This window comes from Cibotium barometz, chromosome 61 (genome assembly GCF_041138505.1).
Source record: "Cibotium barometz isolate CiBa-2024 chromosome 61, ASM4113850v1, whole genome shotgun sequence".
In the NCBI taxonomy this organism is placed as follows: Eukaryota; Viridiplantae; Streptophyta; class Polypodiopsida; order Cyatheales; family Cibotiaceae; genus Cibotium; species Cibotium barometz.
In genome coordinates this window covers 7,967,995-7,993,740 of record NC_141106.1, presented here as the reverse complement: position 1 = coordinate 7,993,740, position 25,746 = coordinate 7,967,995, and the positions used below count along the sequence as shown (strand labels likewise).

Below are 25,746 nucleotides of genomic sequence, written 5' to 3'. Positions count from 1 at the left end.
TTTAGACCCACAATCCATGTGAGTTAGAGCAACGTTCTAGTACAATGAAATTATTTCTTGTTCTTTATGGAGGTCGATCGAAATGCCTCTAGAGTACTTCTTGCTTTTTATGAGGTCAAGTGAATTAGCATTGATTAATGAGCACCTGTGTGGTATTTAGTAGCATTATGTGTTTTCTTGCTTTAATCTCAAGGAATGCATATTGACACATTCTTATTTATTTCTATTTTGCAAATATTGCCACCTCTTCAAGTTGCCGCATCTAGCAATTACGCTCAAAGAGGTGCTTATTTGAAAAGAGACTCATGTTGAGGTTCCAGAAAAGGGACTTGATAAAAGACCTTGTTGTGGTTAACACCTCTGTTGACATGCATTTTTATGTGTAAGGCAAAATTAAGATGGCCAAATAAGGACCTCTTGGCTATGGTTGCCAAATAGGGACCCCCATATAGCTTTAAAGTAGCCAAGAATCTATGCTAGTCCATGTTTTTGAGCCTTCTTCCTAATTCAGATTGCCAAATAGGAGCCTTCTTGACCAGTATACATCATTAATAAGCATAGAAGTATATGACAGTTCATAAACTATTGTTAATAAGCATGGAAGTATATGACGGTATCATTAGTAAGCATATAAGTATACTCACTAACCGCCTTCCTCTTGACATGATAAGCATGTGATAGATCAATCTCACTACATTAGTACTAGAAGAGGCAAAGGCCTGCCAAGTACACACACCCATTGATATGATAAGAGGTGACTTTGACTGACAATACATGAAATGCCTTGAACCAGTGCTTTGTGCTTCATTCCAAAGCACCCATCATTGCAAGAGAACAAATAGAACACCAAAATCTTTTTGGATGGTATTAGTTAGTTAGTTTAAGGTTAATCTTTTTTATCAAGTAAGGTTGGGAAAGGGTTTCAAAAAGGTGAGAAATAATCCTATATATAGTATTAAATCCAATATAATCTACTCAAATAGTATGTTTTTACAAATGTCGTCTTTGCATCATCTCTACCTTTATACAGTATTAAATCCAATATAATCTACTAAAATAGAATCTTTTCCAAATCTCATTTCTGCATGGTCTTTGCCTTTTGAGATTATTTGTGCGCACTCTCTTTCTCCCTCACACAATCATGAACCTCTCTCTCGCTCCTTGACTTGTGTAGGAGAAGAGAACTTACTATCACTGATGTTCTCTCTTTGGACCTACGTAGTAGGAGAGTACTCTCTCTCTCTCTCTCATTGCAAAAAAGAAGGTGATTCTCTTTCTGGGTGCCTTGCAGGTTGGGCCTTTGTGTGGTTGGAGGTTGAGGTCTCTGATGGAGACAAAAGAACAGTGGGAGTTTGGGACAACATGCTCCTCGCATGCATAGTCTTTCTTTGCCCAAGCATTGTCTTTGTTTCTCCCTCGTCATATAAAATCCATGAGTCTCTCTCGTGCAAGTGGGGGTGAGGAATAGTGTGGAGGTGAAGGATGACAGTAGAAGAATGAGCCGGCAAGGGAGACCGACGAGAGGGAGGAGCATTAGTGTTGGGTGTACTAAAAGTGGTTGTGATGGTGTAGACCTTGGAATCCCCTTAGGTAAGGACATTAATTAAGTAATGCCACGATAAAAAACCTGAATAAGGACCCACAATAGTAAGTTGAATAAGGGGCATAAGGGGGCCCTAAAACTCCACACAGCGACAAGGTATGCCTACAGAGACTAAAATGCTCAAAATTGCAAACTTTATTATCATTGAGCCATATGAACAAACGACAGCCTTGTTGTGTGTAAATTCCTTTTTTTAAAATAATTATCTATATAGTCTTTCAAACAAAAAAAGAGGAGGCTAAATTTGGGCAGTATAAAATGTGGCAAGTTGCAAAATGTTCTTGACCTGCCAATCATCTAACAAATGCTATTTATGTAGGACAAAGGACATGAAACTTTTACTAAAATTGGAATCGATTTTGAGGGCTTGATGGGTTCCAATTCTCATACCTAAATTGGAATGTGTTGTTACAAGGGGGAGGGGTTTCTGAGCATTGGTTGAGAGAGGCGATGAGTCTATTTGCTTTTGAATGCTCCTCCCTTCGTCCATCCCTCCCTCTTTTACTTTCACGTTCTAGAAAGACCCCTTACTTGCATGTTCTAGAGAGAGTTATATTTCATGATGAAGACCCAAAAGATTCCCAAAAGCCTAGCCCACACACATTAGAGCTTGAACATGTGCGAACCCATTACATTACACCCAAAAGCCTCACACCTCACGAACCCATTACATTAGACCCTCCCACCTCATGCCCGCGTGCCGTGCCCTCACAACTCCAACACCAAGTTGCCTCCTCCTATTGGCATCGCCTTTGTCTTGGCTCCATCCTTGTTGGAAGTAAAAGCAACAAATTGCTGAATAGAGACTGGGTGAGATAGATGTGGAAAGAGGTCTTTTGTAAATAACTGCTTTTAATTTATAAATATAACTATCTTATGTTTTCCCCCAAAAAAAGAACACTAGGTCTTGGCAAGACCTAAAAATTTAGACCTCCAATTCAAGTGAATTTAGATGGTCTTGTTGATCAATGAGTGCCTTGTGGTAATTAATCTTTTAAGTAGTATTATGCATTTGCTTGCTTTTATCTGAAAGAATGCCTTTTAACACATTGTTTTTTATTTCTCACTATTTTTACAAATATTACCCCCTCTTCATGTTTTTGCATCTAGGAATTGTGCTCAAAGATGCTTATTTGAAATGAGACTCATGTTGAAGTTGGAAACAAGAGCCTAGCAAAAGACCTTGTTCCTTGTTCGAAAAAAATCCAAGTTTAGTTAAGTTTGCACTTGCATAATTTGAAAAATGCCTTCAAATTCAAAACTTGAAGGTACAAATACCTTTAGATTTTGAGAAGTTATAGAACAAGATTTCAAGATTTTCTTTTATAAACAATTTCACAATTTTTAGATAAAGGTTTTTCACTTTTTGAGAAAATTCTTTTTTGTTTTGGGAACACTACCTTGTTGTTGTGGTCTTCTTTGTTGACATGCATTTCTCCGTCATAGAAAAATTCCAGATGGCCAAGTAAGGGCATCCTTGCTCTCGTGGGGGGGGTCAGTATATGTAAACCCTCTATATTATTTGGGTTCAAGGCCTAGTAAAAAAACCCTTTATCTGTGAATGTTTCATGAATAAAATGTACCCCCTTTAAATAGTACCCTTTTGTATGTAAAAAATGTACAAAATAAGGATTTTAAAAATCCATTCTGTTGAACTCACATGCTATGTTTATATATTTATGAGTGACCTCCTGAGTCCTTGCTAAGGTTGCAAAATAAGGACCCCTTGTAACTTTAAAGTAAATAAGAAGCTCACTGATAAGACCTCAGGACTAAGTGCCACAGGGTCTTAAAGACCCTTGTCAGGTGATATCAATGGATGGCATTGATCAAAAGCGTGACTTTTTTTTTGGATCGTCGGATAAAGTAAACTAGGGCCAGTAAACTAGGGTCAGTAAACTAGGGGTGAAAAACATAGAATATAATGGCTTGAAACTGTATGGCTTTCTTGTGTGATGGTATAGTGTAGTCGTAAGATGTTTCCAATGGTGACCTGATGTCTTGAGTTCAAATCCTCTTTTGCACATAACATTTTGCTCCAAAATTTTCTAAGTCCTAAACCCAAATTCACCCTCATTCCATGATGTAAACTAGGGAGTAAACTATGCCCACTTAGTAAACTAGAAAGTAAACTATGCCCGTTTAGTAAACTAAGAACTAAACTATGATCGCTTATTAACCTAGTTTATTGGCCCTAATTTACTGGCCTTAGGTTACTGACCCTAGTTTATTGTATCTGACGGTCCAAAAAAGTGTCGTGGTTTTTGATCAATGCCATCCATTGATATCACCTGACAAGGGTCTTTAAGACCCCGTGGCACTTAGTCCTGAGGCTTATAAGAGGTGACTCTGACTTTGAATATATAAAAGCCCGTGAGACTGAGCTCTGCGCTTCATCCCAAATTGTATTGAGCTCTGCACTTCATCATCCCAAATTGTTAGATCAGATTCACCACAACTGAACCAAAAGGGGCATAAGGGGGCCCACACAACGGAGAGATATGCCTAAGAAAGAGACAAACACTCAAAAAGTGCAAAAATGCTAGCTTTGTTATATTTAGCCACTTCAAAGCACAGACGTGTGTATATGTCTTTTTAAAAATATATATATATTTTTTTTAAAATATATATATATATATATTTTAGTCTCTTTTTAAAAAAAAGAGGAAGATAAATTTGGGCAGAATAAAATGTGGCAAATTGCAAAATTTTCTTGTATTGCCAAGGTCGTACACGAAAAATTGTTGAAGCTCTCTGTCAGAAAATTTTAGCAGAATTGGAATGGGTTGTTACGAGGGCGAGGGGTGTCTGAGCGTTAAGGAGGAAGGGCTCCAGAGCTTGAGCTTCACGAGGCCGTCCAGGTCTTGGAGGGAGAGAGAGACGAGTGTGTGGTCTGCATCATCAGGGTCAACATCCCCGTCTTGCGGGTACTCCTTGTTGGCCCTGCGAGGGCTCGCCACCGCGAAGCGTGAATCGTTCAGCATGTAAAACTGGTCGAGCTGCGTCCGAGCGGCCTGCAATAGGAGCTCTGCGTCCGCGAGCCTCCTCTGCATCTCGGCCAGCTGGCTGGACAGGCGGCTGATTGTCGCTGCCTGCGTGGATGCTGAGCTGTCGGCGTTAGGCGCAGAGAGGCCCCCGGCCTCCTCCTTGTGCTGTTGTTGGTTGAGAGAGGCGCTGAGTCTGTTACCTTCCGTTATGCGCTCGAATGCCTCTACCTCCAGTTCTCCCATCTGCAGCGCCAGCCTCTCCTCCGCTTCCTCCGCCCTGTCCGCTCGCCGCTCCAATGCCGCCTCCCGTGCCCGGCCCTCCTTCACCTTCGCCTCCAGCGCCCGACTCCGGGCTGCCTCTGCTTCCCCCTCCTCCAGCGCCGCCCGTAGCCTGCTTTCTAACTCGGCTATTGCAGCGTCCTTAGCTTGCGCCGCCCAGGTCATCGCCTGCAGCCTGGCCCTCATCAACCACAATGGCTCTTCCTCATCTCCTTTTCCCACTGCATCGCGCTCTACAAGTGGGCTCCCAATTGCCATCGCGGCCGTTGATCAAAATCTCCCTCTTCCTTGTAAGGAGCAGAAACATCATATAGGAGAGACTCCTGTATGTAGGGCGCAACGCCGTCGTGTCCCGATGCAATGCATCCAAACACACCTTTAAAGTTCACACCGTTTCTTCGCCCCTGCCTTCTTCTGCTTCCACGTGGCAATTCCTGGCCTTTCGCAAGGACAACCACAGATTTCAAGACGGGTCACTCGTGGGCAAGCCTAGGGACTGTTTTAGCCTTTTCTAGAAGCCTGGGGATTCCTAAAAATTTTTTTAAAGCCTTTTAACGCTTTCACATTGTGAAGAGAGTTACATGTCATGATGAAGACCAAAAAGAAGCCCAAAAGGCTAGGCCATGCATATTAGAGCCTAAACACCCAAACCCATTAAGTGGAGCAGGGATGCACCAACTACCAAGTTGCCTCCTCCAAGTGGCAGTGCTTGGCTATATCCTTGTTGATAGTAAAATCAACAAAACTCATGAAAACAATCAAATAAGGAAAGGATCAAGATGGAGGGTTTTAAAGTGTGCAAAGCTCTTCTACACTAGGTACCCTCATACATTTTGGGGAGGAACCCTCATAGATCCTACACGCCTTCCTCTCTTGACAATTTTTGAAGCTTGAGGAAACTTCTAGTTAATGCGAGCATTCTAACCAAAAGTCGCCTAGGGAACATATCTTAGAGCCTACAAATTCATTTTGTTATAGATGTATTGGTGCTAATTACACATATTGACCCCACCTATGGTCTCTTATTAGTGTTGTGTTGTAGATGTCTGAGTGCTAATTACACATATTGACCACCTATGTTTCTTATTAGGACTATCTCAAACCAACCGCCGCCTATGGTTTCTTTTTACACATATTAACCACCTATGTTCTCTTAGTAGGACTAGATCTCAAACCAACCATGGGGGGCACTAAGCCTATGGTCTCTTTTTACACATATTAACCACCTATGGTCTCTTATTATTTAGCACTATCTTAAACCAACTAACCATGTGTGAAAGAAGAGGCCCACCTTAGGGATATGAATATACCTCATCCAAAAAATCAATCATTGATGAGGTTGCTATGGTAGCCTTGGCAATGGTCATGGCTCTTATGCTCTCGATGGGACCACTTCTTCACATTCGGCATTCTATGGCCTTGACGCTAGTGGAGGAACCGATCGAGGTGATTTTTCTAAGGGAGCCGCCTTCACACCTAGCCTTAGGGACGTGGCCCCTCTTACCAGTCTCGTCAAGGGGCACATGAAATCCACCACATGCACAAGGTCCCTCTGCCCCCATTGACATTCTTCCCTTCTCCGGTCACACGAGTATGGGATCCCCCACTAGTGGGTCCCCTCTCAAAAATAGCCCATTTCATGATCCCTAGCCCTTCACCAAAGCTCGAAAATCTCTTTCACACTTCCTTTCCTCGTCAACAATCCCGTCTTCCCCTATTCCTCTACTTATCTCTCTCTCCCCCTGTTCCTAACCAATCCTTGCTTCTCCTCACCTACAAGCTTCCCATCTTTTTTCTTCTTAGCCCCCTTCGTCATTCTACATCTACATTAAAGAGAGTGTTTTCTCAATAACAACATGGGTGTGTTCCCTACAATAACATGTGCTTGTTTCCACTTAGTGAGTATTGTTTCTCACTAAATGCTTGTTCTTTCCACTAACATGGGTGCATTTTCTGACTAACATGGTAACTGTTAAAACCCTAAGATCTCTCGAGATAATTAACATGCATAAACATGGCATAAACTCTACCACCCGACCACCCCCAAGCCCAAGGGTTACACACATGAAATATAATGGAGTACCACATACCTTAACCTTAGTGTCCCATACCACCAAGAGGTATAACTCCAATACAACAGCACTCAGCTCTATAGTGAAATGGCAAGAATGTAGATACAATCCTCTACACAAGAGAACATCCCTTGAGTGTGCCCCATGCCCCTATTATATAGGAGGGCCCTCAAATGACTCTTGACTCTCCATTTCCCATGTGTGAAGCTTGGATGCCTGACCCTAACCTTAACCCTTAAGGTTAGTTCTAACTTATGCTCCACTAGAGCTTGTTCCCATGCTCCCATGCTCACAAGCCTAATGTGGGTTAGCCTCCTAGTATATGCACATATAATGTGTACATAACAGTAACATGGATGATTTTTCTACAATAATGTCTTTTCACTAACATGGATCCATTTTTTCTTCCATTTTGGGCTTGTAACATCATGTGGATATAATAATTTCTAATGTACACCTTATGTGGACATCAAGTGGACTTTACCTAATGCATAGAGCTCTATGCATTTGCATAAGGGATCTACCTTCTTATGCGTAGAGTTATTATGATTAAAAGCTCTTTTCAAATGAGTTCTATGAAAATGAGAAACCTCATGCATAAATAGGTGCTCTATGCATGTGAAAAAATAAATAAAAGAAATCCCATAGCACTCGAGGGTGCGGCATTCTAAAAAAGAGAGTTGGTGGGTTTAGAACTTCCACAAATAGAATGGAGAGAACAATGAAGACTTACATGGACTAGGGAACAATGAGGAATTAACTGACGAACGATAAGGACCATGAAGTAGGGTGAGGACCCACATGAAGTAAGGTGAAAAAGTAAGAGAATATTATTTGCATGCTCTTTATGCATATGAGAACTCTTATGAATTGTCATAAGGGCTTTACCTTATGCATAGATCTCTCCTTGAGCCCTTATGCAAATGCATAGAGATCTACACATTTGCATAAGGGCTCTACCTTATGCACATGTCTCTCATTAAGAGATCTTATACATAAGGTAGAGCCCTGCTATAAATGCATACAATTATTACAAATGAGAGATCTTACAAATGAGTGCTTTCATGCATATGAAAAAAAGGAACTCCCATAGAACTTAAGAATGCGGGCATTAAAAAAAGAGCATTGGGTTTAGAGCTTGTTGTAAGAGAGGGGAGAGCTGATAAGTGAAAACCTAACCAAAGGAAAGTGATGACCTACAAGAAGAACATGCAACAAAACAAGATAACATTATTTACATACTCTTATTTTCATACTCTTCAAAGAGAACCCCGGTGCATAAGTTAAAGCCCTTATGAAAATGCATTGAGCTTTATGCATTTTGATAAGGGCTTTAACTTATGTATAGAGCTCAAAGGGAACTCTATGCATTTTGATAAGGGCTCTACCTTATGTATAGAGAGAGCTCAAAGAGAGGTCTACCTTATGATTGATCTCTATGCATTTTGATAAGGTCTTTAACTTATGTATTGAGCAAAGATAACCCTACCTTATGCATTGAGCTCTATGCATTTTGATAAGGGCTCTACCTTATGTATAGACCTAAAAGAGAATTCTATGTATAAAGTAGATCCCTTGTGAAAATAGAGCTACATGAATAAGGTAGATCTCTATGCAGAATGGCTCTATGCATAAGGACTATAACTTATAAGTAGAGCTTTATGCATAACAATTATACCATCTAAGTGGAGCTTTATGCATAACGGCTCTACCTTATGCATAGAGATGGGATAGAGATCTATGCATTTATATAAAGGCTTATCTCATGCATAGAAATCCCTTAGAAGGAGCCTTGGGACACCTGGATGAAGATGTACAATACAAACACTCAAGCTTGAAAGATATAGCTAAAGTAAGCGCTGCATAATGTGACAAGAGGGAAGCTAAGTATAAATGATAGCACGAATGCAAAATCGATGATAATGTTGATGATGGTGTTGAAGTTGAGCTCGAAGAGGGTGCTAGACATGGAAGCCAATTGTTTAGTCTTCCCTGATGGTGACCACCTTGTAGGTGTGAATATATGAACTTTAACTTCTTGGTATATTTTATACTCACACCCAAGATAATAACATGGAGAGAGATGTAATACTTCTAACCCCCAAGACTAAGCCATATGGGGAAAGAGTTGAGCTAATGATGTCATTATAGCTTTTAGGTAGATTTGCACCATTAGTACATACCTTGAGGTGCACCAAGTCACACACAAAATGCTATTTTCATGATATTCAATAAAAATATGAACTCGTATAAAATTACTTCTTGTTGGTTAGAGCATGCAAGCTGAGATACAATGTTCAAGCATCACTTTTAAATTTTCCAAAAGATATGATGTGGTGGTTTATTTGTTGCTTGGATCAATAAACATTTGTTATCTTTTCTATACAACTATCCCTCTCCCTGTAGTAGGTGGTTTTTAAAGTATGATTTTACTCATCCATCACTTTAAGGGAATTTATAGCCATTCTTGATCTAGTAGTCATATTTGAAAGTTCTAGGAAGCTTTTACAAGGAAGATTTTTTATGGTTTGGGTAGTAGGCCTCTCACTAAAGTGGTACGAAGATTGCTTGATGCTTCAATGTTTAGTGGTAGGCCTTGCAAACTTTGATGAAAGTAAGGATTGCAAAAATCATGAATGATAGGAAAAATTTGTTCTAAGAATAGTTAGAAGATTAACCTATGAAGCTCTAGAGTACAGAGGGTTTCATATTGAATGAATGATAATCTAAATTCCAACGGATGGACTTTGAGATTTACTGACATGATGCCATGCAACTAAAGAAGAAATCTTGTGTGCTCGTTCCTTTTCGACAACCATAGAACCCCTTTAATGTGTGTGACCATGACCATTGCAATGCTTTTAAAAAAACTATAGTTTGCACCGGCTAAAATTCAAAGAATGCAGCTAAACTTTGCACCGACTAAAATTCAGAAAAGGTGTGGTTTGCACTGGCTAAAATTCAAAAAAACCCGGCTACAGTTTGACCTTATCTTTGAAGAAAACATATGAAAATTGAATATTTTTAGTTGTAAAACTTGCTAGGAGAAAGTGTTTTTTTTGGAAGGCAATGCATGACTAGCAAGATCATGTATTTTTTGTATGGATATCTGCTCTTTATTAAACACAACTTATTCCCTCTTCACGTGACCAAACTAGAGGGAGAAAAGAGGATTTTAAAATTTAAAAATGAAGGTATAATTTTTCATGCTTGGGTTTTTTTTTGGTAAGGGGACTCACAGACTCACAAACTCATTACAAACTAAAAACACTCGTTGTGATGACAAGTGTCTTCGCAGCACCAATGAAAGGGGGCAAGGTGTTGATCTTTCTCCTACTCCAGTTCAAGCCTTGTAACGGCGCGAGTCTGCAGAACTAGCATCACAACAAAAACAATGAAAAAAAACAGGTACTCATTGACTTCCTAGGCGTCTCCCAACACAACTCACAATAGGCAAGTGTCCCCTTTCTTTTTTTTTCTTTTTTTCTTTTTAAGAATTTCACTAATGAGAGATCAAGGCTGCCCATGAATGTTAAAGAAATTGTAAGCTCTGCACTTGCAAAGATCCCTGTGGATCCTCTTTCCATGAGCTCCCTGAAAACAAAGGTATTTTCTTTTTCCCAACTTAATATTAGACAGTAATCGCAATCCACAATTCAGTTGGCATTTCAATTTGATCTGGTGAAATTCTTTATGTAATTAACTAATTTTTTGTGATTAAAGAATTAAGGTGAATAATATATATTGTGCTATCTTAACTGTAGCTTCTGTAGGAGGTGCTGCTATAGTAGGTGGGGTTGCTGTGGAAAGGGGAATTAGCAAAGATCCCCCATCAGCAGCTTGATGCACTTGGGGAAGATTTTTACAAAATTATCCTTAGAGAAGAGCCTTTCAAATCAATCAAGGCAAGAAAAATACTGGGTTTTATATGACATAATGTTTTTTTTTTGGCATGTACCCCTTTGCCTGTCTAATGGCTACTATTTGATGAAGACATCCTCTCAAGACTCCATGCTTTACACACTATGCACGACAAAATGCATGAAACAATCTTTTTGTGTAAGTTTCGGATATCACAAAGATGTATAGGTGGACGCCGTTTCTTCCAATAAAGCCAGATGACTCCATGGCACTGACCTTCTTTCAAAGTATCGATTATGAAGTATTCCAATCATAGAGATGGACAAGCAAGATATACAAAACTATATCACACCAGCGGTGATTGGGAGGGTCCTATGCCAATGAAATGGACAAGTCAGATATACAAAACCATATCACATGAGTGGCAATTGTGAGAGGCCTATGCCGGTGCAAGGGGCGTGATTGGTTTAACGAGATGGCATCTAAGACACTTGAAGAACTTGCTCTGCCTGTGATGGGCCCTGATGAGGTACACATCTACTTGAGATACCCATGGAAATAGGGAGGGGGTAGCTTCAAGAATTACCCAGCCACCGCCGATGCAATGGCCAAGGCAAAAAAGAAATAAACCAACCCATATCTACATCTCTTCCTGATAATTCTAAGATCATACATAAGAATATGTGTTTATGAACCTTTTATAAACCTTCCCTATGATGTCCCTATTAAGAGAATAGTGGCGAAGTTTTATGTGTTCCAAAGGCCTTTTAACTGTTTGAGGGTCTTCTTGGGTGTGAGTAGTCCCATGCATTCGTGTGTGACTCTTTTTCTGGCATGTCAACGAGTATGGTCATCTCTTTTTGACCTGAAAAAGGTAGGACTAAAAAAATCCTCTAATATTGTCTTTTTAAAGAGAAAATAATCAAGAGAATAAAAACACAAAAAACCATTTAATTAGAAATTTTTTTTCTCTAGTTTTTCCTCAAAAGGAAAGACATGCCTTGTTGAAGAGAATCCTTCTCTTGTTTCAATTGTTTCAAGAAAAATAAGAGGAAAACAACATAGGAAGGCCAAAACTAACCTAAGAGACCAAAATTTCATGATGTGTGCAAGAAACTAGGGTTGGAAAATCAAAGCATGGAATGACAACATGGGTGTGGGTCACCATCCTAAGGCAATAGCCAAGAAGGCCATGAAAGCTTGGGCATGAGCACCAAGAAGACATAGATGTCTATAGAGTGAATATGATCAAAAAGGTACAATGCCTATAATCCCTATGCCTAATATAGCCCAAGGCCCCCAAAAGTACACATGTAAATGACCTTAAGGCCCAAGTGCCTAGGCCCCATTCTCCATGCGCATGTGCAACCAAATCTACTTCATTACAAACCATCCCTGTTATGGCTCACCACGCTAACCATCCTTGAAACACATCCAAAAAGAGATTACCTACTGAACTGTAACTGTCGATCTTTCCAATGCTTGAGCTCGTAACCCTTGAGGTCTCCAAGCTCTACAACTCCTTGAGAAGCAATTCCACCGCATCTCACCCGCCGCGAGCGTTGTCACACCACCGCGTTGCACTATGGATCCTTGTCCCTCCTCTCACCTCACTTCACTCACACACACTCACTAGCATACATTAGGGAGAGCGATTAGCAAGAGGATTAGTAAGAACAAGACGTAATTGCACAATGGGAGAGTATGTTGTATTAAGAGAGAAATTCACTTATATACATGGCCATAAGTGTTCACACTCACTTAAACTGTGGTCACTCGGGTACTTTAGGCTCATGAGAGGCCTAATGCTATGTCACGTAGGCTATAACGCCTGTGACCGACCGGCAGACCGGATGGCCAAGGACGTGGCCATCCGGGGTTCAGTGGGAGAGGATGCCCATGCGGAGTCATGGGCGGCCAGGCTAGTGTGGACGGCAGGCCATCCGGGGTTCAGTGGGAGAGGATGCCCATGCGGAGTCATGGGCGGCCAGGCTAGTGTGGACGGCAGGCCACACACTATATAGCCTGGGGGATGAGGGGAAATCCTAATTCTTCCTCTATGGCTGGGCGGTGAACCAGAGGCCGTCCCCTCCTATGGTAATGCCTGTAGCGGTGTTACAACGATCTAACACTGGTATCAGAGTGTCGGTTCGATTGGGTCAGGGTCTGCATGACCGGAGACCACTCAATGGTTTTCAACCATTCAAAAATCTTATCCTTATCTCCACAATGGATTGTGTGGAGGAAGGCTGCCAAAATTGAAAGGAAGAATTCTCTCTCTCTCTCTCTCTCTCTCTCTCCCCGTCACACACACCAAATCGCTCCGTTTGCAGGTAAGCGCAATGTCCTTGTTTTTTTGCGTTGAAGCTTGTCTGCGAAAAAACGTTTTCGCTTTGGTGTAGAGAGAGAGGTCGTCTGGTGTAGAGCAAGTGGCTGTGAAGAGAGAGATGCCACTGGAGCTATGCGTCGAGTGAGTGCGGCTATGAAAGAAAAACAAGCGTCTGCCTGGTACTGTCGACAGAGCGGCCAGTCTACGGCCAACCTAAACACAACCCGACGGCCACAAAAATAGCTGAAGTTATCTGGTGTAAACCGCTGTTGTGCAGAGGGGGGGCGAAGACCACCCACGCGACCGGCCAGCTGGAAACGGACGAACCACTGTGCAGAGGGGGCGAAGACCACCCAGGCGGCCAGCCAGCTGGGAATGGACGAAAGCTCTTAAGGGGGCGAAACCAGGTAGCCACATGCGCGCAGCCATAGCCGGCGGCCAGCCACGACGACAGGCAGCCAGCCACGACCGACGCAGCCATAGCAGGCGGCCAGCCCCCACAGCCGGCGGCCGGCCTACAGGTGGAGGGATAATCCCGGAGGTAAAGGGATAATCCTAGGTGGCTCAAGCACAGGATCCCGAGGAGATTAATTTTTTTATTATTATGAGTTGCAGGCACTTTTCTCTCGGATCAGAGCATCCCAGAGTAATGACGCTTGTAGAGGCTCGCAGCGCAACACAAATTGGCAGGAGTCGACGACAATCTCGCAGGCGACCGTAAGGGGGGTGACTATTCTCTCTCCACCACTGCTCATTTTATTATCGTTTTTTTTTGTAATTTTTGAGTTCTCGCATTTTTCTTTGTGCAAGAATTAAAGATGTCTGTGTCCCCACCGCCTTCTACTTCTCTAGGGTTTTTCGGTCTCTAATCCTTGGTCGCGGGTTTGACCCTGACCAAATTGTCAGGCCGTATACGCCCAACCGTTGTCCGGTCCGGAGTGCGCTCGTCGATCACGTGTGATCCGCCAGCCCTCTCCTCGTCTGTTGACCCCACCTTAGGACCTAGCGAGCCCGCAGAGCGGGGGCTGCAATAGCAGATGACCCCTTTCTGGCCGCGATGAGCTTGATGACGAACACCGACATCGCCAAGGGGACCGAGGAGGACCTCTTGGAATATGACGACGACGATTATTACGTATTGGACCCTGCCGACGTCCTGACAGAGACGGAGCTCTCTAGTGGACTTTTTAAATATCTTAATGCCAAACTGAACAATATGGGTAAAGTCGAGGCTGACTTAGTCACGATGCTACCGAGCATCTCCACACGGTTAGATGCACTGACAGCCGCCTCGGCTAGTACTCTGACTCCTCGATAGACGAACTCCTACGGCACGGGTTAGCGTAACCTCGCCAATGGTTGTAGGAGTACAGGCCGGCCGTCCGTAGAGACAGCTTCATTGTTATTGAAAGACTTAAAGCCGCCTAGTTTTGGTGGCAAGGAGAAGGAGAGAAACAAGGACTCGGTCAACATGTTTCTAGCGAAGTGGTCAGATTTACACGCGCTGTGACAATAGCCTAGCCGGATACAGTCCGTAGAGGCTAGCCTCTCATTAACCGGCAAAGGTACAAGTGGTGGATGAGTTTGACAACTCGTCCTGCCACTTGGACGGTGTTTAAAACGATGTTTTGAAAAGAGTTTTTGCCTGTTAATGAGGCGGAGAGAAGCTAGGAGTTATGGGACAAGTGCTCGATGGAGAACAAATCCCTGACTCAATACATCTCAGACTATAGGGAGATAGTACTCAAGCTAAAGGGGATCGATGCATTCCAGACATTGCGAGGCTTTAAAAGAGGCCTCAAAGATAATTACCTTGAGCACATAGAGCCCTTACAGCCTAAAGACTTAGCAAAGGTAATTAAGTATGTGCAGATATTTGATGACATCAAGAGCCGTAGTGCGCGTGGTGGTTTGAGCAGGGCCGAGGGTAGTGAAAAGAAGAGGTCAGGCCTTAAAAGAAAAGGGTTCCGTAGTGATAAACAAGGGGATAGGACGGACCAGGAAGGACAGGGTGGTCATTGGTCTAAAAAACTGCGACCATCCAAGAAGAAAAGAGACATCGAAATCCAAAAGAAAGAGTAGTATATTAAAGCGTGAAAGGAAAATCGCTGCTTTAATTGCAATGATGTAGGGCACACGAAGGCTGAGTGTCCAAAGCCTAAAGCCATCACGAGTGGCAACGAGCCCAAAAAAGATGGTAAATCCTCTAGGCAGTTGCATACAGTGCAGAGACTCCCTCTCGGTTCCGCAGAGTTCAGAGAGGTGACAGTGTGTCATTGTGATGAGCATCACGCTTGTTCAGTGACACCAGTAATGTGGCAACCTACTGTAGGTCCGCATGACATGGTGTGCATATATGGCACCATAGGTGGCCGTAGAGTCATAGTTTTTATTGATGATAGAGCTAGCCACAACTTCTTGAACTACTCGTTAGTCAAGAAGTTGGGGTGTATACTGTTGGCCTAGCCAATGGATATGACAAAACGGTATGGAATACCGTAGTATTGGGGGTCCCATTATCTATGTAGGACTACGAGACTCCGCTTGACTTTCAGGTCATGCACTTAGCCAGAGCAGACGTATATCTAAGCAGGGAGTGGCTGTATGGCTTGGGCCTTAGTCTAGCTCGGAATTACCTACATAATACGCTATGTTTTGAGCATGGAGGTAGATTCATTACTATGCAGGGCGACCGTACTGTCCCCGCCACACCACTTATTTCCTCCATGGGGCTGTGCACAGCGGTCTGCAGAGACCAGATAGCAGAGGTATATGCTTGTTACCCTCTTTTAAATTCTGTTTCCGTAGATGAAACTATAAATGATGTTTACGTAGACAAACAAGGAAAACAAAATAGCCTTGGACGAGACCCACTATTTGAAAACCTTGTTTGGCATGCATGCGATTCAAACAAGAAAAAATCCAAGGTGAAAGAGACATAAAGAAAAAGTACGTAGATACTTTAATGAATTTATTAGAGGAATTTCAGGATGTTTTTCCTGATGATTTACCAGATGGCTTACCACCATCTAGAGAAGTAGACCATGGCATCGAAGTTATGCCAGGCTCAAAACCTATAAGCAAACCTGCTTATAGATTAAGCCACTCCTAGGCACAGGAGGTGGAAAAACAATTGACGGAATATTTGAGCAAAGGCTTCATTCGGCCTAGTTCAAGTCCGTGGGCATCACCTATTCTTTTGGTAAAGAAGAAAGACGGATCTATGCGGATGTGCATAGACTATAGGGCTCTTAATCAGATAACGATTAAGAACAAGTATCCGATGCCACGTATGGATGAGTTGTTTGATCAACTCTATGGATCGAGATACTTCACAAAAATAGACCTGAGATCAGGATATCATCAGGTTAGAATTAAATAAGAAGATGTTGCGAAGACAACATTTAGGACCCGTTTCGGGCATTTTGAGTTTTTGGTTATGCCATTTGGGCTAACCAATGCTCCAGCGATGTTTATGATGCTGATGGACAGCATTTTACGTCCATATCTAGGAAAATTTGTAGTAGTTTTCCTAGATGATATTCTTGTGTACAGTAAGACACAGAAAGAACACATAGAGCATTTGTGTCTAGTGTTGCGAAAGCACAAACTATTTGCAAAGAAGAGCAAATGTGAATTTTTTGAAAAAAAAATTCACTACCTTGGCCATATTATATCCACCGATGGTACACATGCAAACCATGTTTATGAGGATGACCTTGGAGGCCTTAGGGATGTTGTAGTTGATGATTTAGGATATGATACCATTTATCTTTCATGTGAGGATACCTCTTCACTTTTTAGTGATGACTATGATGATGCTGGTGATTATGTTGATATCTTGGATGATTATACACACATGGAGGGTCTTGCAAACACATGGAGATATTATGTATGGGTCAGATCATACTCATACATACATTGATATGGTGGATCATACCTTTGACTTTTTTCGAGTGGTGCTACATGGGACGATGGCATGGGTTCACACTTGATTCTACATGAGGTCGACCTCAAGATGAGTTCATTTGGCTCTCCCATGACTTTCTACATGATCCTATGATCTTTGGAGTTGGGATATTCATCTTTGGGTGCATGCTATGCCACTTGGGATGTATGGTGGATGATTATATGGCATAACACTCAAATGCACTTGCGACACATCTTTGTCTTGACCTACATGATAATTCTTTTGTGAACATGACCATTTTTCATTCTGACCATGTGTGATGGTTACATTCGGTGGACTCCACAGATTTTAGATTTACATTTTTGGTCGTGAGGATAGACTTACCAGTTTTCCTTATGACCTAGGAGCTACTACATCGGTGAGTTTAACACAGGAGGGTTGACCAAGCACGTCATCAACATTGGCTCTTCACATTTTCCATTTGATCGAGGTGGTTTGAGGGCCATTGCTTTGGAGTTTACATGGCTTGGGTTCTCTTTTATCCAGGCGGATGCGGTTGTATGGATTACTTCATCTTCGGGGTGACATTCGTATTTTTTCCATTTGACCCTGGAGGATGCCCGATTAGCCTCATCATCGACATGAGTCCTTTATCTTTTCCATTTGACCCCAAGGGTCATGGGATTCATGTATTTGTATTGGTGCTTTGTGATGGTGACATTCGGTCATGTATTTGGTTTGTTGTATATAGCCTTTGTTTGTTTTGTGCATGACCACCCTTTGATTTCAAGGATGAAATCATTGTAGGACAGGATTGTTAATCCAATTTTGGGATTAACAAGAGCTACCGCCATTATCTTACATCAAGGAGTCATGGTAGATACACCAAAGGGTCATACATTTAAAATATAAAGCAATAGTGTCCAAAGCTACAACTTGGATGGGTGCCCGTAATGGTGTGACGGAGTGTTTATGGCAATTCCCACTTCAAGAGCATGTGGTAGCAAGTTAGGATGAAGTCCTAAGTGATGTACTTCATGTATATATTATGAGAGTAGTCATTGTAATAGCATGTTAGATCGCTGTTGTAACACCGCTACTACGGGCGCTACCATAGGAGGGGACGGCCTCTGGTTCACCGCCCAACCATAGAGGAAGAATGAGGATTTCCCCTCATCCCCCAGGTTATATAGTGTGTGGCGTGTCATCCACACTAGCCTGGCCGCCCATGACTCCGTATGGGCGTCCTCTCCCACTGAACCCTGGATGGCCACGTCCTTGGCCATCCGGTCTGCCGTCGGTCTCACAAGCGTTACAGCCTATGTGACATTACCCCCCCTTAAGAAGAGTTTTCGTCCTCGAAAACAAACTAGGGAAACCTCTTGGAAATTACACTACGGCGTTCCCAGGTAGCTACCTCCTCATCCCTATTTGTCCATTTAACAAATACCTCCTGGTACACTTTATGTCGGGTTTGTCTGTCACGAAACTCTAGAATCTTTTTAGGTTCATGTGGTATCTTTAGTGGCTCTATCAAGTCCACCAAAATCTCTGGAGAAACTGCGTTCTCTAACCCATGAATTGATTTCTTTAGTTTACTGACATGGAAGACAGGATTGAGAACTCTCCGGTAACTCAAGTTTATATGCTATGTCCCCAATCTTCTTAACGATTTTAAAGGACCACAATATCTTGGAGAAAGTTTATCACACTTTCCCGTTTTCATGGTTTCTGACTGCGCAGGAACCTTGAGGAATACAAAGTCACCTTCTGCAAAGGTCACCTTTCTACGTTCTGTATCCTCATAAGTTTTAACGCGATCCTGAGCGCTACAAATGCTCTCACGTGCCGCTTTGATCATATCATTCATATCTTCAAGGAAATCCTTGACAGATTGAATCTTCTCCTTTTCTGGACCTACAACCATTGGAGATCTTGACTCGAATCCATACATTAACATGAATGGTGTAAATCCAGTCGGTGAGTGTTTGGAGCTGTTGTAGGCAAACTCCAATAAGGGCAAGTACTCTTCCCAATTAGATTACTTCTTACTAACATAAGAACGCAACATATCCTCTAGAATTTGGTTGTCTTTCAGTTTGACCATCAGACTCCGGATGATCTGCTGTACTCATACTCAGAGTAGTATCCAACTTTTTGAAGACTTCCCTCCAAAAATGACTGTTGAACTTTCTATCTCTATCCAACACTATATCTGCACGGTAGGCCATATAGCTTGTAGATAGAGATGTTCAATCATACCGTTTTGTCATATCCGTTGGCTAGGCCAACAGTATACTCATGATCACTTCGGCGGGTCTCAGTCAACCCCAACTTCTTGACTAACGAGTAGTTCAAGAAGTTGTGGCTAGTCAATAAAAACTGTGACTCTACGGCCACCTATGGTGCCATACATGTGCACCATGTCATGCGGACCTACAGTAGGCTGCCACATCGCTGGTGTCACTGAACAAGCGTGATGCACATCACAATGACACACTGTCACCTCTCTGAACTCTGCGGAACTGAGAGGGAGTCTCTGCACTATATGCAACTGCCTAGAGGATTTACCATCTTTTTTGGGCTCGTTGCCACTCGTGCTGGCTTTAGGCTTTGGACACTCAGCCTTCGTGTGCCCTACATCATTGCAATTAAAGCAGCGATTTTCCTTTCGCACTTTAATATACTACTCTTTCTTTTGGATTTCGATGTCTCTTTTCTTCTTGGATGGTCGCGGTTTTTTAGACCAATGACCACCCTGTCCTTCCTAGTCCATCCTATCCCCTTGTTTATCACTACGGAACCCTTTTCTTTTAAGGCCTGACCTCCTCTTTTCACTACCCTCGGCCCTGCTCAAACCACCACGCACACTACGACGCTTGATGTCATCGAATATCTGCACATACTTAATTGCCTTTGCTAAGTCTTTAGGCTGTAAGGGCTCTACGTACTCAAGGTAATCATCTTTGAGGCCTCTTTTAAAGCCTCGCAATGTCTGGAATGCATCGATCCCCTTTAGCTTGAGTACTATCTCCCTATAGTCTGAGATGTATTGAGTCAGGGATTTGTTCTCCATCGAGCACTTGTCCCATAACTCCCAGCTTCTCTCCGCCTCATTAACAGGCAAAAACTCTTTTCGAAACATCATTTTAAACACCGTCCAAGTGGCAGGACGAGTTGTCAAACTCATCCACCACTTGTACCTTTGACGGTTAATGAGAGGCTAGCCTCTACGGGCTGTATCCGGCTAGGCTGCTGTTCACAGCGCGTGCAAATCTGACCACTTCGCTAGAAACATGTTGACCGAGTTCTTGTTTCTCTCCTTCTCCTTGCCACCAAAACTAGGCGGCTTTAAGTCTTTCAATAACGATGAAGCTGTCTCTACGGATGGCCCCGCAGGCGCATCGGCCTGTACTCCTATAACCACTGGCAAGGTTATGCTAACCCGTGCCGCAGGAGTTCGTCTATCTCATGAGGAGTCGGAGTACTAGCGAGGCGGCTGTCAGTGCATCTACTAACCGTGTGGAGATGCTCTATAACATCGTGACTAAGTCATCCTCGACTTTACCCATATTGTTCAGTTTGGCATTAAGATATTTTAAAAGTCCACTAGAGAGCTCCGTCTCTGTCAGGACATCGGCAGGGTCCAATACGTAATAATCGTCGTCGCCATATTCCAAGAGGTCCTCCTCGGTCCCCTCGGCGACGTCGGTGTTCGTCATCTGGCTCATCGCGGCCAAAAAGGGGTCATCTGCTATTGCAGCCGCTGCGGGCTCGCTGGGTCCTAAGGCGGGGTCAACAGACGAGGAGGGGGCTGGCAGATCACGCGTGATCGACGAGCGCACTCCGGACCGGACAACGGTCGGGTGTATATGGCCTGACAAGTTGGTCAGGGTCAAACCCGCGACCGAGGATAAGAGACCAGAAAACCCTAGAGAAGTAGAAGGCGGTGGGGACACAGACATCTTTAATTCTTGCACAAAGAAAAATGCGAGAACTAGGAAATTACAAAAAAAATGCTAATAAAATGAGCAGTGGTGGAGAGAGAATAGTCACCCCCCTTACGGTCGCCTGCGAGACTGTCGTCGACTGCCCATTTGTGTTGCGCTACGAGCCTCTACAAGCGTCGCTACTCCGGGATGCTCTGATTCGAGAGAAAAGTGCCTGCAGCTCATAATAATGAAAAAATTAATCTCCTCGGGATGCTGTGCTTGAGCCACCTAGGATTATCCCTTTACCTCCAGGATTATCCCTCCACTTAAAATCGTTCGTTTTATTTTATTTCTCAGCGTTCTTTGGATAAAATTTAAAAAAAATGATCGCCTGTGGGCCGGCCGCCCGTCAAGGCTGGTCGCCGGCTATGGCTGCGCCGGTCGTCGTGGCTGGTCGCTCGTCGTCGTGGCTGGCCGCGCCGGCTTTGGCTGCGCTTGTGGCTACCTGGTTTCGCCCCCTTAAGAGCTTTCGTCCATTCCCAGCTAGCTGGCCGCCTGTGTGGTCTTCGCCCCCTCTGCGCAGTGGTTCGTCCGTTTCCAGCTGGCCGGCCACGTGGGTGGTCTTCGCCCCCCCTCTGCACAATAGCGGTTTACACCAGATAACTTCAACTGTTTTCATGGCCGCCGCCGGGTCAGACGCTTATTTTTCTTTCATAGCCGCACTCACCCGACGCATAGCTCCAGTGGCATCTCTCTCTTCACAGCCACTTGCTCTACACCAGACGACCTCTCTCTCTACACCAAAACGAAAATATTTTTTCGCAGACAAGCTTCAACGCAAAAAAACAAGGACATTGCGCTTACCTGCAAAAATGGAGCGATTTGGTGTGTGCGACGAAGAGAGAGAGAGAGAGAGAGAGAATTCTTCCTTTCAATTCTGGTAGCCTCCCTCCACACAATCCATTGTGGATATAAGGATAAGATTTTTGAATGGTTGAAAACCAATGAGTGGACTCCGGTCACACACAGACCCTGACCCAATCGAACTGACGCTCTGATACCAGTGTTAGATCGTTGTAACACCGCTACGAGCGCTACCACAGGAGGGGATGGCCTCTGGTTCACCGCCCAGCCATAGAGGAAGAATTAGGATTGCCCCTCATCCCCCAGGCTATATAGTGTGTGGCCTGCCGTCCACACTAGCCCGGCCGCCCATGACTTCGCATGGTCTCCCACTGAACCTCGGATGGCCACGTCCTTGGCCATCCGGTCTACCATCGGTCACAGGCGTTATAGCCTACGTGACATAGCATTAGGCCTCTCATGAGCCTAAAGTACCCGACTGACCACAGTTTAAGTGAGTGTGAACACTTATGGCCATGTATGTAAGTGAATTTCTCTCTTAATACAACATACTCTCCCATTGTGCAATTGAGTCTTGTTCTTACTAATCCTCTTGCTAATCGCTCTCCCTAATGTATGCTAGTGAGTGTGTGTGAGTGAAGTGAGGTGAGAGGAGGGACAAGGATCCATAGTGCAACGCGGTGGTGTGATAATGCTCGCGGCGGGTGAGATGTGGTGGAATTGCTTCTCAAGGAGTTGTAGAGCTTGGAGACCTCAAGGGTTACGAGCTCAAGCATTGGAAAGATCGACAGTTACAGTTCAGTAGGTAATCTCTTTTTGGATGTGTTTCAAGGAGGGTTAGCGTGGTGAGCCGTAATAACAGGGATGGTTTGTAATGAAGTAGATTTGGTTGCACATGCGCATGGAGAATGGGGCCTAGGCACTTGGGCCTTAGGGTCATTTACATGTGTACTTTTGGGGGCCTTGGGCTATATTAGGCATAGGGATTATAGGCATTGTACCTTTTTGATCATATTCACTCTATAGACATCTATGTCTTCTTGGTGCTCATGCCCAAGCTTTCATGGCCTTCTTGGCTATTGCCTTAGGATGGTGACCCACACCCATGTTGTCACTCCATGCTTTGATTTCCCAACCCTAGTTTCTTGCACACATCATGAAATTTTGGTCTCTTAGGTTAGTTTTGGCCTTCCTATGTCGTTTTCCTCTTATTTTTCTTGAAACAATTGAAACAAGAGAAGGATTCTCTTCAACAAGGCATGTCTTTCCTTTTGAGGAAAAACTGGATTTAAAAAATTTCTAATTAAATGGTTTTTTGTCTTTTTATTCTCTTGATTATTTTCTCTTTAAAAAGACAATATTAGAGGATTTTTTTAGTCCTACCTTTTTAGTCCTACCTTTTTCAGGTCAAAAAGAGATGACCATACTCGTTGACATGCCAGAAAAAGAGTCACACACGAATGCATGGGACTACTCACACCCAAGAAGACCCTCAAACAGTTAAAAGGCCTTTAGAACACATAAAACTTCGCCACTATTCTCTTAATAGGGACATCATAGGGAAGGTTTATAAAAGGTTCATAAACACATATTCTTATGTATGATCTTAGAATTATCAGGAAGAGATGTAGATATGGGTTGGTTTATTTCTTTTTTGCTTGGCCATTACATCGGCGGTGGCTGGGTAATTCCTGAGGCTACCCCCTCCCTATTTCCATGGGTATCTCAAGTAGATGTGTACCTCATCAGGGCCCATCACAGGCAGAGCAAGTTCTTCAAGTGTCTTAGATGCCATCTCCTTAAACCAATCACGCCCCTTGCACCGGCATAGGCCCCTCACAATTGCCGCTCATGTGATATGGTTTTGTATATCTGGCTTGTCCATTTCATTGGCATAGGACCCTCCCAATCACCGCTGGTGTGATATAGTTTTGTATATCTGGCTTGTCCATCTCTATGATTGGAATACTTCATAATCAATACTTTGAAAGAAGGTCAGTGCCATGGAGTCATCTGGCTTTATTGGAAGAAACGGCATCCACCTATACATCTTTGTGACATCCGAAACTTGCACAAAAAGATTGTTTCATGGATTTTGTTGTGCATAGTGTGTAAAGCATGGAGTCTTGAGAGGATGTCTTCATCAAATAGTAGCCATTAGATAGGCAAAGGGGTACATGCAAAAAAAAAACATTATTGTCATATAAAACCCAATATTTTTTTTGCCTTGATTGATTTGAAAGGCTCTTCTCTAAGGATAATTTTGTAAAAATCTTCCCCAAGTGCATCAAGCTGCTGATGGGTGGGGGATCTTTGCTAATTCCCCTTTCCACAGCAACCCCACCTGCTATAGCAGCACCTCCTACAGAAGCTACAGTTAAGATAGCACAATATATATTAGTCACCTTAATTCTTTAATCACCAAAAATTAGTTAATTACATAAAGAATTTCACCAGATCAAATTTAAATGCCAACTGAATTGTGGATTGCGATTACTGTCTTACTAATATTAAGTTGGGAAAAAGAAAATACCTTTGTTTTCAGGGAGCTCATGGAAAGAGGATCCACGGGGATCTTTGCAAGTGTAGAGCTTACGATTTCTTTAACATTCATGGGCAACCTTGATCTCTCATTAGTGAAATTCTTAAAAAGAAAAAAAGAAAAAAAAGAAAGGGGACACTTGCCTATTGTGAGTTGTGTTGGGAGACGCCTAGGAAGTCGATGAGTACCTGTTTTTTTTTATTGTTTTTGTTGTGATGCTAGTTCTGCAGACTCGCGCCATTACAAGGCTTGAACTGGAGTAGGAGAAAGATCAACACCTTGCTCCCTTTCATTGGTGCTGCTGCGAAGACACTTGTCATCACGAGTGTTTTTAGTTTGTAATGAGTTTGTGAGTCTGTGAGTCCCCTTACCAAAAAAAAACCCAAGCATGAAAAATTATACCTTCATTTTTAAATTTTAAAATCCTCTTTTCTCCCTCTAGTTTGGTCACATGAAGAGGGAATAAGTTGTGTTTAATAAAGAGCAGATATCGATACAAAAAATACATGATCTTGCTAGTCATGCATTGCCGTCCAAAAAAAACACTTTCTCCTAGCTAGTTTTACAACTAAAAATATTCAATTTTCATATTTTTTCTTCAAAAATAAGGTCAAACTGTAGCCGGGTTTTTTTGAATTTTAGCCAGTGCAAACCACACCTTTTCTGAATTTTAGTCGGTGCAAAGTATAGCTGCATTCTTTGAATTTTAGCCGGTGCAAACTACAGTTTTTTTAAAAGCATTGCAATGGTCATGGTCACACACATTAAAGGGGTTCTATGGTTGTCAAAAAGGAACGAGCACACAAGATTTCTTCTTTAGTTGCATGGCATCATGTCAGTAAATCTCAAAGTCCATCCTTTGGAATTTAGATTATCATACATTCAATATGAAACCCTCTATACTCTAGAGCTTCATAGGTTAATCTTCTAACTATTCTGAGAAGAAATTTTTCCTATCATTCATGATTTTTGCAATCCTTACTTTCATCAAAGTTTGCAAGGCCTACCACTAAACATTGAAGCATCAAGCAATCTCCGTACCGCTTTAGTGAGAGGCCTACTACCCAAACCATAAAAAATCTTCCTTGTAAAAGCTTCCTAGAACTTTCAAATACGACTACTAGATCAAGAGTGGCTATAAATTCCCTTAAAGTGATGGATGAGTAAAATCGTACTTTAAAAACCACCTATAGGGAGAGGGATAGTTGTATAGAAAAGATAACAAATGTTTATTGATCCAAGCAACAAATAAGCCACCACATCATATCTTTTGGGAAATTTAAAAGTGATGCTTAAACATTGTATCTCAGCTTGCATGCTCTAACCACAAGAAGTAATTTTATACAAGTTCATATTTTTATTGAATA

The 25,746-nt window shown here is 42.7% G+C and overlaps 1 protein-coding gene across 1 annotated transcript; it reads right to left on the bottom strand.

The window, feature by feature from the left end:
• Nucleotides 1-4,270: 4,270 nt before the first annotated feature.
• On the bottom strand, nucleotides 4,271-5,191 carry LOC147604519 (uncharacterized). Its single transcript, XM_086794819.1, has one exon. The coding sequence runs from the start codon at nucleotides 5,125-5,127 to the stop codon at nucleotides 4,393-4,395; it is 735 nt and encodes a 244-aa protein (XP_086650945.1). The 5' UTR covers nucleotides 5,128-5,191; the 3' UTR covers nucleotides 4,271-4,392.
• Nucleotides 5,192-25,746: the final 20,555 nt, after the last annotated feature.

Bases quoted from the DNA above. Each gene is read 5' to 3' on its own strand.
- LOC147604519 (XM_086794819.1), bottom strand. From the start codon at position 5,127: ATGGCAATTGGGAGCCCACTTGTAGAGCGCGATGCAGTGGGAAAAGGA.